Source organism: Gobius niger (genome assembly GCF_951799975.1).
Source record: "Gobius niger genome assembly, chromosome: 14".
NCBI lineage: Eukaryota > Metazoa > Chordata > Actinopteri > Gobiiformes > Gobiidae > Gobius > Gobius niger.
In genome coordinates this window covers 23616762-23629388 of record NC_136865.1, presented here as the reverse complement: position 1 = coordinate 23629388, position 12627 = coordinate 23616762, and the positions used below count along the sequence as shown (strand labels likewise).

The 12627-nt window shown below is 40.9% G+C and overlaps 2 protein-coding genes across 2 annotated transcripts; one reads left to right on the top strand and one right to left on the bottom strand.

The window, feature by feature from the left end:
* Positions 1 to 1891: 1891 nt before the first annotated feature.
* Positions 1892 to 3239, bottom strand: utp23 (UTP23 small subunit processome component). Its single transcript, XM_079570750.1, has 3 exons — positions 2898 to 3239; positions 2627 to 2801; positions 1892 to 2422 (listed from the first exon to the last, which is right to left on the bottom strand). The coding sequence occupies exons 1-3, from the start codon at positions 3083 to 3085 to the stop codon at positions 2024 to 2026; spliced, it is 762 nt and encodes a 253-aa protein (XP_079426876.1). The 5' UTR covers positions 3086 to 3239; the 3' UTR covers positions 1892 to 2023.
* A 360-nt stretch (positions 3240 to 3599) lies between these two features.
* On the top strand, positions 3600 to 11447 carry rnf5 (ring finger protein 5). Its single transcript, XM_079570731.1, has 6 exons — positions 3600 to 3915; positions 7092 to 7110; positions 9279 to 9391; positions 9546 to 9609; positions 9687 to 9798; positions 11277 to 11447. The coding sequence occupies exons 1-6, from the start codon at positions 3740 to 3742 to the stop codon at positions 11405 to 11407; spliced, it is 615 nt and encodes a 204-aa protein (XP_079426857.1). The 5' UTR covers positions 3600 to 3739; the 3' UTR covers positions 11408 to 11447.
* Positions 11448 to 12627: the final 1180 nt, after the last annotated feature.

Here is a 12627-nt window from a genome sequence, read left to right as displayed (position 1 = left end):
TTTAAGGACAGAAATATCTCTACCTTGGCTGCACTACAAAGAACACATGATAGTCTATATTGTCCCCCCTTGTTTAAACTAATACTACTACAAGACCCAGGCGCTTACTACTAACTATAGTAACATCGCAACTGTTAACGCACAAAACAGAGACACCTTCACAGTAGCTCGTTTAATGTTTATTTATGGTGCTATTATGTATTTGCATGTTACTACGTATTATTGGTTGGTTTTACAATCACGATGAGGAATGATTATCTTGTACTGTCTACTGTTGTTGTACAAAGCCGAAGTACAACAAATACAGAATTTTGCATCACACAGACTAGATTTAAGCTTTGTTAGGACATTTTTCTTCCATAGCTCTTTCCCTGCAGTGTAGAAGTGCCTCAATTGATTCTGGGATGGATTCTGAGATTTTCAAGAGATTGTTTTCTTCCACCTTGTTTTAAACAATGGCAGCTACAGATATTTCCCCTCGATGTTGTCACATGGAGCTTGATCATGTGGAGAAAACGGAGTCATGAAACATTTGGAGTAATGTTAAGATCTAATTTAAGGCCCTTTTCACTTGAACACTTTGACTTTATACAACAACAAAAACTGTATTGTGTGGCTTAATCTGCAAGTTTTTAGCTGGAACAGTGAGTTGATTGTTAGATTTTTGTGTCTACTGCCAAAAGAGTAAATAAATGAGTCTAATCTTTAGGTCAAGAACATTGATATGAAGGGCAGGGCTTGACATTGAAGTCTATACTGGTCTGATATATTAAACTACAGTAATATAAGGTCAGTGTAGTGTTAGCATTACGTCAATAAAACACGCAAGTATAATTTTAGATGTATTTGGTTGAGCTCCTGCTTTTAAAAGACAAGAAACATAAAGATGTGTTAAGTTATTCTACTTTTGTAAGTGTTGTGGACCTATTAACTTCTCAGAACACCAGATGGAAAAAAACAAACATATTTAACCATATTATGATGCTAGCTTGCAGGAGCATGCATTATATGAACTCATTACAATAGACAGCTTAATAACAGAAAAAACACTTGTCATACAGTAGATCTGTGAGTAGTTTAGCCGCGTGGTTTAAACTGTGGTGGTAGAAACGCGTTGCCTGCATCTACTGTTTACAACATGGAGACGTTAAGAAGTCCGACTTATCTGCATGCGCTGTCTGAAAATAGTTTCTGCAAAATGTTATCATAGTTATATGGGTGAAAAACATGAATGCACTTTAATAGAAGCCAATCTATTGTAAGATTAAGGTTAAGCTTGTTTTACTTGATAAAGTAAAGAATGTTGGTCTTTGCTTTATTCAAACTTATGAATTGAGAAAAATAAGTTGTAGCAAATTAAAAAGTTGCTCTCCATGTTTGACAAACTGTTTTTTTGAAAAAAAAAAAGGAAAGAATTCTCAGCACCTTACTTAGAAATGCCTAATATAAAGTGTATTGTTTTGTTGTCTAAACTTTGTATTGCACAAAACATTGTTTAAATGTTTAGTATGTACCGTGTTTAAATTATGTGCAAACCTGCCTGGTTTTTGTATTGAAGAAATGACAAACCTTAGTGTGCAGAGTGCTTATAGAAAACTAATGTTGAAATACTTTTCTTGTCTTTTGACTCATACAGCGGTTTTGACAATAAAAATAAGAAGCTATCAGCTTAAACTTCAGGAGTTTCATTTATTTTGTTAATTGGCAAATATTACTATAATTATTTACTGCAATTTGTAAAATTCACGATATCCACAATAATTTCACAACCTCTAACATTTTATACACTGCTAACTTTTAGTATAAAAAGATCTTTGCAATTCTATTCAGATCAACACTTTTTCCCCAAAATTCTGAACACACACAAAGCATTGTTTGACATTTATTTACAGCATAAGGTATTTTACTGCACAGGTTCGATATAATTATCAAGAAAACACAAAATATGTTTCCCTGGTAATTCACAGACTGTATACTATACTATGTGTGGTTAAAATAAAAAATATACATGAATAACATTCCATCAAGAGTCTTTCATTTGTTCACTAGAAGCTGCAGGTGGTACCACAGCTCCACTTTTACGTCTTTTATGCCGACTCCTTTTCTTCTTCTGTCCCTCCTCTGTCTTTTTCAAGGGAGTGGGTTCTGCTTTCTTCTTCTTTTTGAGGCAGCTCAGAGGATTGGGGCCTTTACGTTTCCTCTTCCTGAACCTCCTCTCTCCATCCTTCTGCGCCAAACCCTGCTCCTCCTTCAAGCTGCGGATGCTCTCCTGTTGGTCCGGACTTACAAGCTCGCCCAGTTGGACTTTTTCTACGTGGTCAAGCGAGACCTGGCTGGGTTTGTCCAAAACGATGGTGTTGAGGATGATGTAAAACAATGGGACGCCAGGGATCTCCTTCAGGCCTGTGGTCAATGTGTGATCCTGGTGAATATAGTAAAAAAAACACGTTTTAAGATTAAAGAATGATAGTATCAATAGTTAACCAGTACATCATAAAGCAGAAATATATAGGCAGTGGTAGGTGTATGAGCATTTGTCATCAGAGTCAATTTTGTGCTGCTATATCACAGCCCTTGCGAAACACATTGTCAAATTATTACCCATAGTACAGCTTCCATGTCATACCTGTGTGGCTACAAAATAGTGGTGAGGGTTGGTCTTCCCCAGCATGGACAACAGACATTCAGAGGCCGGTATGGGGTCCTTGAAATGGGCACATTTTCTGACCTGGTACCGTTGCAGGATGAGTTTAGCTCCGTACAACTCTTTCCCCAGAGTCTCGAGCTCTTTGAGGGCACAGCTAAATGCAGAACAGAAAGGTAAGTCAATGAGCAAAGTACAGTACGCAATGTGGGCTGAAAATCTAATCACATGACGTTAGTAAGTTAGTACTCACTTTGTAGTACATAGGTGCACTTCTCCCATTAGATACTTGGGCATTTGCTCCTTGATTTGAATCTTGTTTTTTAATGCCGCTTGACAAAAGGTGCCATCCACCAGAATTTGAAAAGGTTCTCTAAAACTGAAGTTGTATTTGTAGAAGCTGATGTTCTTCTTCGCCTGTTTCTGTCGCTTGATTTTCATGATTGATTCGGGGACATACAAATAAGTCACCAAGTCAGCACTGTTATATAACGATGGACACAATACGAATCTAACTCAACCACGAATGTTTCCTTCCACAAGTAAAAGAGATATGTGTTCAGCGTGGGCTCTTGAGAAGTAAACACGCTTGTTGTACGTCCTTTAAATGAGTCCGACAGAAAATAGAGTACGCACATAGAATGGTTCCGCTATGGAAAACGGTGCTACCTTTCTGAATTATCAATAAAAAACAAAATTAAACATATAATGATTTTTCTGTAGTAATTTCATTTAGTTTGATCCCATATGAACTGCTTGCCTGGCAAAAAATAACAAATATGTCTCTGTACATTTAAATAATATACATAATGAATACATCAGAGTTAAATAATATTTACATTTTTTGTAGCATTTTTTTTTCTTTCTTTCATTTATTCATTTATTTATTATTTATTTGGGGTGGTGTTTGGTTCGGCCTCCTTCGTGTTTCTTCGTCTCTTTCCGGAACCGGAAGTATGTGCAGGTACATAGTCTGCTGACAGACAGTTGACTCCCGTTAGCAGCGACGGCAGCAGTGTTTCGGTTGTTACCGGCCCAGGCCCGTTCACCGTCAGCTTTTGGACTTTTACACGGACTCTTTTCACATTTATAAACATGTCGGAGGCCGGAGTCGGAGGAGTACCGGCCGGGGAGAGCAGCACCAACGACCGCGGGGGATCGGGAGGCAGCGGCGGGGGCAGCGCAGAGACGGATCGGGCCACCTTCGAGTGCAACATTTGCCTGGACACGGCCCGAGACGCGGTCATCAGTATGTGCGGACACTTGTTCTGGTACGAAGCACAGCGAGGGGAAATGCTTGCTGATGTTTGCTTTGCTATACTGTGCAAACAACAAAATATCACAATGCATGGGGTATCATCGTGATAGAGGGGGCTCCTTGTTAACACTGGCCAACAGCCAAATGCTGGTTGATGTCCATTTTCGGCCAGTAACACGATTAGTTCTAGTAGGTTTGGCCAGTTCATGTTTATACACATAACCAGTAACCTAAACCAAGGGGAGGCTGATCTGCAGGAGTCTCAAGTTTAGTTTGCAAATGTAATCCTGGTTGGTGTATCATGAAATGTGCTTCTGTCAACATGTTTTGAGATTCCCATCCAAACAAACCCGTTAAAGCTTATTGTCAGAAATGAATTAGTACATTATTTGCTTCAAAATCGTTTAAAATTGTTAGTAAAAGCTGTAAATGGCCACTAACTTTTGTGAGACCAACCACAATGATCATTGAGTTAATACTAAAACTTCTAACCCAGTAGTTGTACACCTCTGTACTTTTCCAGAAATGCATAAGATTTTTCTTTCTTCTCACAGATGCTAATGCTCCAGGAATGTGTGAGCTGAATCCTTTACCTGTATTTCCCCTCACAATCACAAAAATGGTCAGAAAAATCACAATTGGATATCTCTGTCCCATGTATTTATCTGACAAACACAAAAAGCTGAATCTCGATATCTGTCTCATGTCGTCAGTAAAATGTCTCGCCTGTCAGGTGAGAAGGTTTGTTGATCCAGCGATAAGGCTGTACTCCTCAACGTGATCCAAGGTATTTCTGCCGTGTACTGCGTCTCAATGGCTGTTAGTATTCAGCTCCTGACTTGCTGCGAGTCTGTCTGGCCGCTTCACACGCTCCCAAAACAGTAGTAATACACAGAGAGGGTGACGGTGAAATGTACATTGAGCCATAAAACCCCCTAACTGGCCTGAAATGTGGGTATGTTAGCTTGAAATGCAGAGCCAAAGGAGAAACATGTGATCCTCTGTGTGACTGTTACACAATGAACCAGTTGAAATATATTAGCCAAATAGCCTGTTGCGCCAATTTGATTATCGTGGACACATTTGAATGATTTCTTGAGGTGATTTGTCATCTGAGTCCTGGCTAAGAGTGTGTTGCAACAGTTAGGAAGTGGATTTAGCGTAGGATTAGATTAAACAAGCAGATAGATTGTACTGAATGAGTTTATTAGGATTGAAAAGACATTACACTTGAGTGGGAAGAAGTAAAAACGTATACAATGTTGTTGAACTTTTTGCCCTCTTCTGCTACTTAAACAACCACGTGCTTATCAGATGAAACATTTAAATTCTAGCAAAAGTTTTGACTCAAAAGATGATGCAGACCAAACAGACCTGTTATCTGAGCTCCTAGTTTACTCTACACTATCAAAACATACAATTATTAACTTATGTACTGATTTCTTTGCTCTGTATGACGTTGTTGTTTAAGGCCACATAGAGCCCCTGGGAAAGACACTTTTTCTCCAAAACTCAAACAGACTCTAGGGTCAGACAGAAAGTCACTGTGCTCTGTAAAAGCTAGAAATCCACACAAAATGTACCATGAGGACACAAACTTCAGTATTTTTTGTATCTGTATTTATTTATATCAGCCATGGAGTGGAGCACAAGGACGTAGCTTGTGACATATCAAACATTCATTTCAACATAAACAAGCTCCAATTTTGCCTGAAAGGGAGTGGGAGGAAGAAAACCTATTGAGTGTAAGATTAGGGCGTGAAGCAGTTTTTCCATCTATAGTTTGGAAAGTTAAATGGTGGTGTGTTCAGTTCACAGTCTGATGCAATGATGGGTAACTTATTTACCAGGAACACAGGAAGTGACACATACAGCTTTCTTCGAGTATGTCTGACAAACCATCAGAATTTGTATTTAGATTTAATCTTGTAAAGCGGATGAGGCATTGCCTTGAGATAGGAGTACTACACATTTCATTTGGAATTTCCTGTCCTGCCAACAGAAATTCAGTCGTAGGTGAACTATTTCAATCAGGATGAACAATCAGGAAACACAAATAAAAATGGAGTAGTTGAAGGAACTTTCCATCTTGTGTTGAAATGCATTCATCATCTCACGTCACAGTCATTTCCAAACTCCTTGAATCACAAACCCTCCACCCCGTTGTAACTTTCCTTGTAGTACACGAGTTGCGTTGTGTTTTCCTTATTCATGAGTCCTGAGCCTTGACCAGTGCTGCTCTGTTGAGGCTGAGTCAGATTACGGTCAGTGCCCTCAGGATTCAGGTCAAATTTGAAGGAGCTGTAGTCACTTATCTGTGGCCTTCGCTCTACGCTCATGGCCGCACTCGGTCATAATAAACATGTTTTGCCTTAGAGTACAAGGACAACTGTTGGACTTTGTAACACACTTAAAGAGCAGACTGTCGTTGTGCCCTTGGTTAAGAATGACACCTCATCCCCTGTGTTTGGATGCATGTGCTGCCCTGTTTGGAGATACTGTATAGTTTCAGCATCGTATGTACTGTATGTCTGTCCTCCCGTGAGCCGCTGATGTAATGCCTCTGCTCTTGTTGCGTCTTCGTGGCTCCACCGTGTGATGTAAAAGAAAATGATGAAACGAGTGGCGAGGGACTTCTGTGTCGTCAGCCACTGCTGCAACTTCAAGCCCACATTACTGTCGCCTCACTCGACAAGAGGGAGTTCCTAGGACTATTATTACTGAAACAATCCCAGTCCTATTATTCTTCGTGAAGAAATACTGGCTGCTGCCCTCCATCTGAGACCTGATTGTTAAACTTAAATAGTGACCGTAGTTTCTTTGTGGTCACAGACTGCTTCACTCTCTTCCTGGTTCAGTTGAGCTCTTCTTCAAAGGCACATTCTTATGATCAACGTGAGGATGTAGTGCACTGTCCAAATGCTCAAAGACCACGTGTTTCCCATATCTCCAGGTTAAAAGTTTGATACAACTTTACTCAATGAACGATCCACATAATCTCCCTCATGATCCAGAAAGTGTCTGTCTGTTAGTTTGTGTGTTGATCTGCATTTCCTCATCCCATTCCCCTTGTGAAGAAAGAATAAACGACTTCAGCTCTGCTCCCTCCTCTGCCTTTAAAGTTAACCATTGCTTTGTCTGGTTACTTTGTCAATCATCACTAACTTTCTTTTGTTTGTGTGTCCACAGCTGGCCGTGCCTTCACCAGGTGAGTGTCTGTTTAAAACCCATTAACTACGCAACAAATTAAGTCCTATAAAATCTGATGCCAACAGAGTAGAACACATAATTTGGGCTGGGCTATAATTTAAATAACTTCATGTGTGTTGTTAAAGCTGGGGTACCTGACTTTTTCTTGTTGTAAGTAAATTTGTTTTTACCACCACAGGGTTTGTTGTAAACACGGCAAAAAACAGACCTAGTTGCATGGTCTTCACTTAATTTCTTGTTATGGAAGATAAGATATAAGTAAAATCTAATTTAGTGCAGTTTATTTTGGGGGTGGTCCCAATTTACCATTGATCAAATCTGTACACAGGCTTGAAATGTGCATATAAACAATTTCTTTGAATAGTTCGGACATGAAGGAGGGATTGTGAGAGCTAGAAATGATCAAAAAATCAAAAAATGTTGCAAAAATGTTTGTGCAGGAAATATCAGGTACTCCAGCTTTAAGTAAAAACGATTTGTTTTGCCCCGAGTAGCAGAGCAACTTTATTTGGAAACCTTTGATTCTACCACAGCCCTAAGTGTTGAGACTTAGCCAGACAATGTACAATGTTGGTTTTCTCTGCTGAAAACCAGAAAATTAAATGTAATGAGCTTCCCTTGTTTAAAAAACCAGCAGCCATCTGATGTCGATTTAAAATGGGTTTTATTTTCTGGTCATGTTAACCATCCCCAATACTAATCCACAGATCGATGACACATTGAGGAGCTTCTATATTGTTGTGCACATAATCCCCATGATTAAGGTTAAAGTGACTAATGGCGTTTCCCACAATTGTTTGCTCACCTGCCATACAGACAATTGTCCACTGTCTAAATCTATAGTGGTTTCCTTTGCGTCAACCTACACATTGAGTCGTATTGTTTTGGCACACAATACACGATACTACAATTAATAATTCCCTCTGTAAACCCTGAAGAGAGAAAAGCCTTTAACATGAGGCTTAGTTTGGTGTTTTAGTACAAATGTCTTTTACGCGAGGTCTTTGAACACGTCCCTGAAAACGGTGTGATGTAACGTCCTCAGAGCAGATTAAGCGCTAATGCAGCTCACGCCTGTGCTCACTTTCTCCACATCCGCGACCGCAACTCCACGAGAGTCTGATCTTAATCCACACGCGTTGAGTAATGTCGAACAGCTTATTGTCGTAGCTTTATCATGTTTTGGTACAACTTTTGCCCTGAGCGTGAAATAGAAACTGGTTTGTCAGGTTCAGCGGGGTGCAGTTGAGTAGATTTAAGATGTCAACAACACAGACTGAATCAAAGTGAAAACGAAAAAGACACTTGCATGAAGGTGTGTAAGTGTCCCTATCAAATAAAGATTAAAGGATCTGTATCATGCTATTTTAGCCATTCCAAAGTAAAGTATAGGCATTTATATGATATATTGTACAACTACCACTATGGAGCTCTCATTTTTGTGATAAATCGAAATATTTTCTGGAGGTATTTTTCAAACCCAAAAGACAAAACGCTTGGATTCAGTTAACTCCGCCCCCTCTCTCCACTCATACAACTTAACTGTAGAATAAATAAAAAATACCGCAGCATTAAGTGAAGTTGACGTCTGCAACACAGCTTCATAAATGGCTAACACACACGCTAACACGCGTTTGGATTGACTCACCGCTCGGTCCTGGCCGCTCCATCACATTATGGGACTCGCGTTGGTTATAAAAGTTAATCCATTTTGGTTCTAGCGAAGGTTCACCAAACATCCATCAGAGACAGTCACAGAAAAACACTATTTTGGTGATAGTCGCCGACTCGCCGAAGAGAAAAAACATCTGTGACATTATCGCTAAGTAAGAAAAAAGAACCAGTGTGTCTAGAGTAGGTTAGAAAGAGCTCCATCTTCACATCAGTACAAACATGACATCTGTTCAGACGCTCAGTGGCCGCAGGGGCAGCTCACCTGGAAACGCCTCGGGCACTTCTTTTCTAACAACATAAGGCATTACATTACAGACGTCGGGCTCTTCCTGAAAGCCAAAAAACACTCTGGGGGTGGTTTTTTTTATAAGGAAATAGCATAACAACATGGCGAAAGGCTCCAAAGAGTAGATTTTGCATGATATAAAAAAAAAAAGCTTTTTCGGGTCAAATCTTTCTGCTTTTGAGCGAGTAATTGTTGTTGTGTTTCAGTGGCTGGAGACGCGGCCGACCAGACAGCAGTGTCCGGTTTGTAAAGCAGGAATCAGCAGAGAGAAAGTCATCCCACTGTACGGCAGAGGCAGCTCCAGCCAAGACGACCCCAGGTATTCACCCAGCGTCAATTAAGAGACGCTCACAACCAGGGCCTGTGCCTTGAAACAATCCAGAATCTAATTTAACCTCATACGCTCATTTTATGTCAAAAACAAATGTCATACTTCGATCTCATCACTCGTGTCCTTGTCGTCTGTTCTGCAGGTTGAAAACACCCCCTCGGCCTCAGGGGCAGCGGACAGAGCCGGAGAGCAGAGGCGGAGGCGGGGTTTGTAATCTTGATTACCCATAATGCCCTTCTCCTCCCGCTGTGACGGTTTGTTTACTCTGGGGGTTGTGTTGCAGATGTTTCAGGGTTTGGGCGACACAGGGTTCCACATGTCGTTTGGCATCGGGGCGTTTCCCTTCGGCTTCTTCACCACAGTCTTCAACACCAACGACCCCTTCCAAAGAGCAGGTCAGACAAACGTTATTATTTTAAGTCTTTTTGTCTTTTGCTCGTCCATAACTTCAGACATAACCCTAACCTCTTAACTCCCACCTGAACAGAGCACATTTTCTCCAGTTTTAGCTTCACCCAAATCTTAAAGCTTGTCAAAATAGCAACAAAAACAGGACGAAAACAAGGAGGAAAAAGTCACAAATACCCGACAAAAAAGTGACAAGGGAGCAACAGAAAAGCGACACAAATGTGATGAAAAATTGACAAAAATGTAAAAAATGCAACAAAAAAAGCAATGAAGCAAAATGTCAAAAAAGTGACGGCAACAATGCGAGGAAAAAGATCCTTCTAGATCAGTTTTGTAGGACGTTTGGCGTGTAGACGATCTAAAAGGTTACCTTTTTAGATGTGGGCAGGGGTGGACTGGCCATATGTCCGTTCTGGAAGAGCACAGAACGGCCACTGGCTCTTGGGCCTCCGGTCTGGCTTCTCAATTTTCTCCTTAACCTCTTGCCAGGGGTGGACTGACCATAGGTCCGTTCTGGAGGAGCACAGAAGGGCTGCTGGCTTGAGGGCCATCAGTCTGTAAGGGGGTGCTGCTACCCGGCCTTGCAATTGCGCAGCGAAGCAGTTAAAAAAAAAAAAAAATCTCTGTTCTATTTGTTTAACAGCTCTGTTGTTGATTTGTGACACAGCAATTGCGCAATAAAAATTAGGCCTATTATAAATTGATGTCAAAATATGTCTTTGTGGACGCGCATTACTCTAACTTGGGCCGGGCTGGTCAGAGTCCAGGACCGTTTTTTAGTCCCAGTCCGCCCCTGCCTCTTACCCCCCACCTTTACCGAGCTTTACCCAAATCTCAACGCTTAAAAGAAAAGCATCAAAATAGCGACGAAAATCAGGATGAAAACGAAACAAAAATGTGCCGGAAAAGCAACAAAAATGGGATAAATAACGTGGCGGAAACATGACATAAAAAGACGAAAACACAGCAACTAAAGTCTTACCCCCGAAATAATGGGGTTTACACAGTTGCTCTCCAGTCGAGAAGCTTTTAGATTTGGGTAAAGCAGAACCGGAGAAAATGCACCTGGTCGGTTAAGGCGGGTGGTAAGATGGTGCACCTTCTTGTGGTAAAAAGTGAAAGTGCGAAATGTGTGAAATGTCACTGACTCATTCACTCACTCACCTCAAACCCTTACAGACCATAGAAATAAAAAAGAAGCACCATTTGATCCTAATATATGCAGATAGTAAGCAAGCCATAAGAAAAGTGTCCTCCAAGCTGAATGCTAGATCATATTCAGTTACGTTTCAGCTTATCATTGGGTCAGAAACTCATCCAACGGCCACTATACATTATCTTTATAATACGTTAATGATAGAGAAACCATAGAAATTATACAAATGTCGTGTCATACCTCGCCATATGCTTTTGTCGCAACAGGCTCAGATGGCTAACGGCCTTTCTGTAATTTCTTTGTTTACAGACCAGTACGCGGGCGAGCAACAGGCCAACGGTAACCATAACAACGGCAACCCCAACAACAACAACAACTGGCAGGACTCGCTCTTCCTTTTCGTCGCCATCTTCTTTTTCCTCTGGCTCCTCAGCGTGTGACCTCGGCGACATCTGCATCCACAAAAGTAAAAAATAAAAACTACGGACTACGGCACAAAAAAAGAGGCCGACAGAGACTCTCGTTCGTTCCCAAAATGGCGTCGCATGATGAGGTTGGAGCGCTGGGGGGGGCGACGGGCGCAGGGGCGACTGTTCTATTGTACACCAAAAGGCCAAAGAGTAGCAGCAGCAGCAGCAATCGTCAAAGCGAGAGCAAATGGACAGTAAAGAAAAGTAGCAAAATTCGGGTGAATCTTTCGAGCTACATTTTTTGTCTTAACTTAAACTGCCAATTGCACTGTGAAGAAGTCCCAAAACAACACAAACGGTCCCAGGGAGGCTGAAGATTGGAGCGAATTTAACCATTTTGCTAAGTAGTGCATGTCCTGTTTGGTGAAGGGGCAGGTTGTTTGATGGATGCATTGGTACAAAAACCTGATTTCAAGAGGCTGGTTCCACAAAAATACTGCCGCATGTTTGTTTATGATAATTAGACTTGTTAAGCTCTAAAGGGCTGATGTTCACGCTTCATCTAAACACAAACAGATTTCCATTAAGTTTGTTTGAATTTTACAGTCTAGACACCATCACCAAAACTTGTTCTGATCCTGTCCCTGGTTATACGACAAGTTAAAGCATGGTACAGGAACTCTAAAGTGATAGTCTGGAAGTCTAAATGTTTTACAGATTTCATAGACTAAGCACCTAATCAGAGTCGAGTATCCTCCTGGTTTGACCAATGAGACGAGCTTTTGCCTGTCAGGTCCAATCAGGAGGAGGGGGAGGAGCTTTGAGTGTTTACTTTTGTAAATTCTGTTCCTCTCCTCATTTTGCAAGCTGACGAACTTTCTGGTTAAAGAGGGGAGGAATTTCATTGTTTACTTTCACTATCTCTCCACACTTTGCAAACTTACAGACTATCACTTTAAGCTCTTTCTGGGGTACTTTCTGGGTACCATTCAGTTCCTTAGGTACGAATTGTTACCAGACGATCCCATGAACATTTTAATTCTATTTCTTTGAGCTAATTTATGTAATTTATTTGAGTCAGGACTGATTTAAGGGGGTATCATGTCCCTATTGAGTGGTAACAACATCCATCTCCTCAAAGATATTTCTGCTTCAACAAAAAGTAATCCTCCTTAACTTCTGTCGTCTTTCAGGATCATGTATCAGCCGTCTTTGTCTAACCAGCCTCTCCGTGAACCAATTTGGGAGCT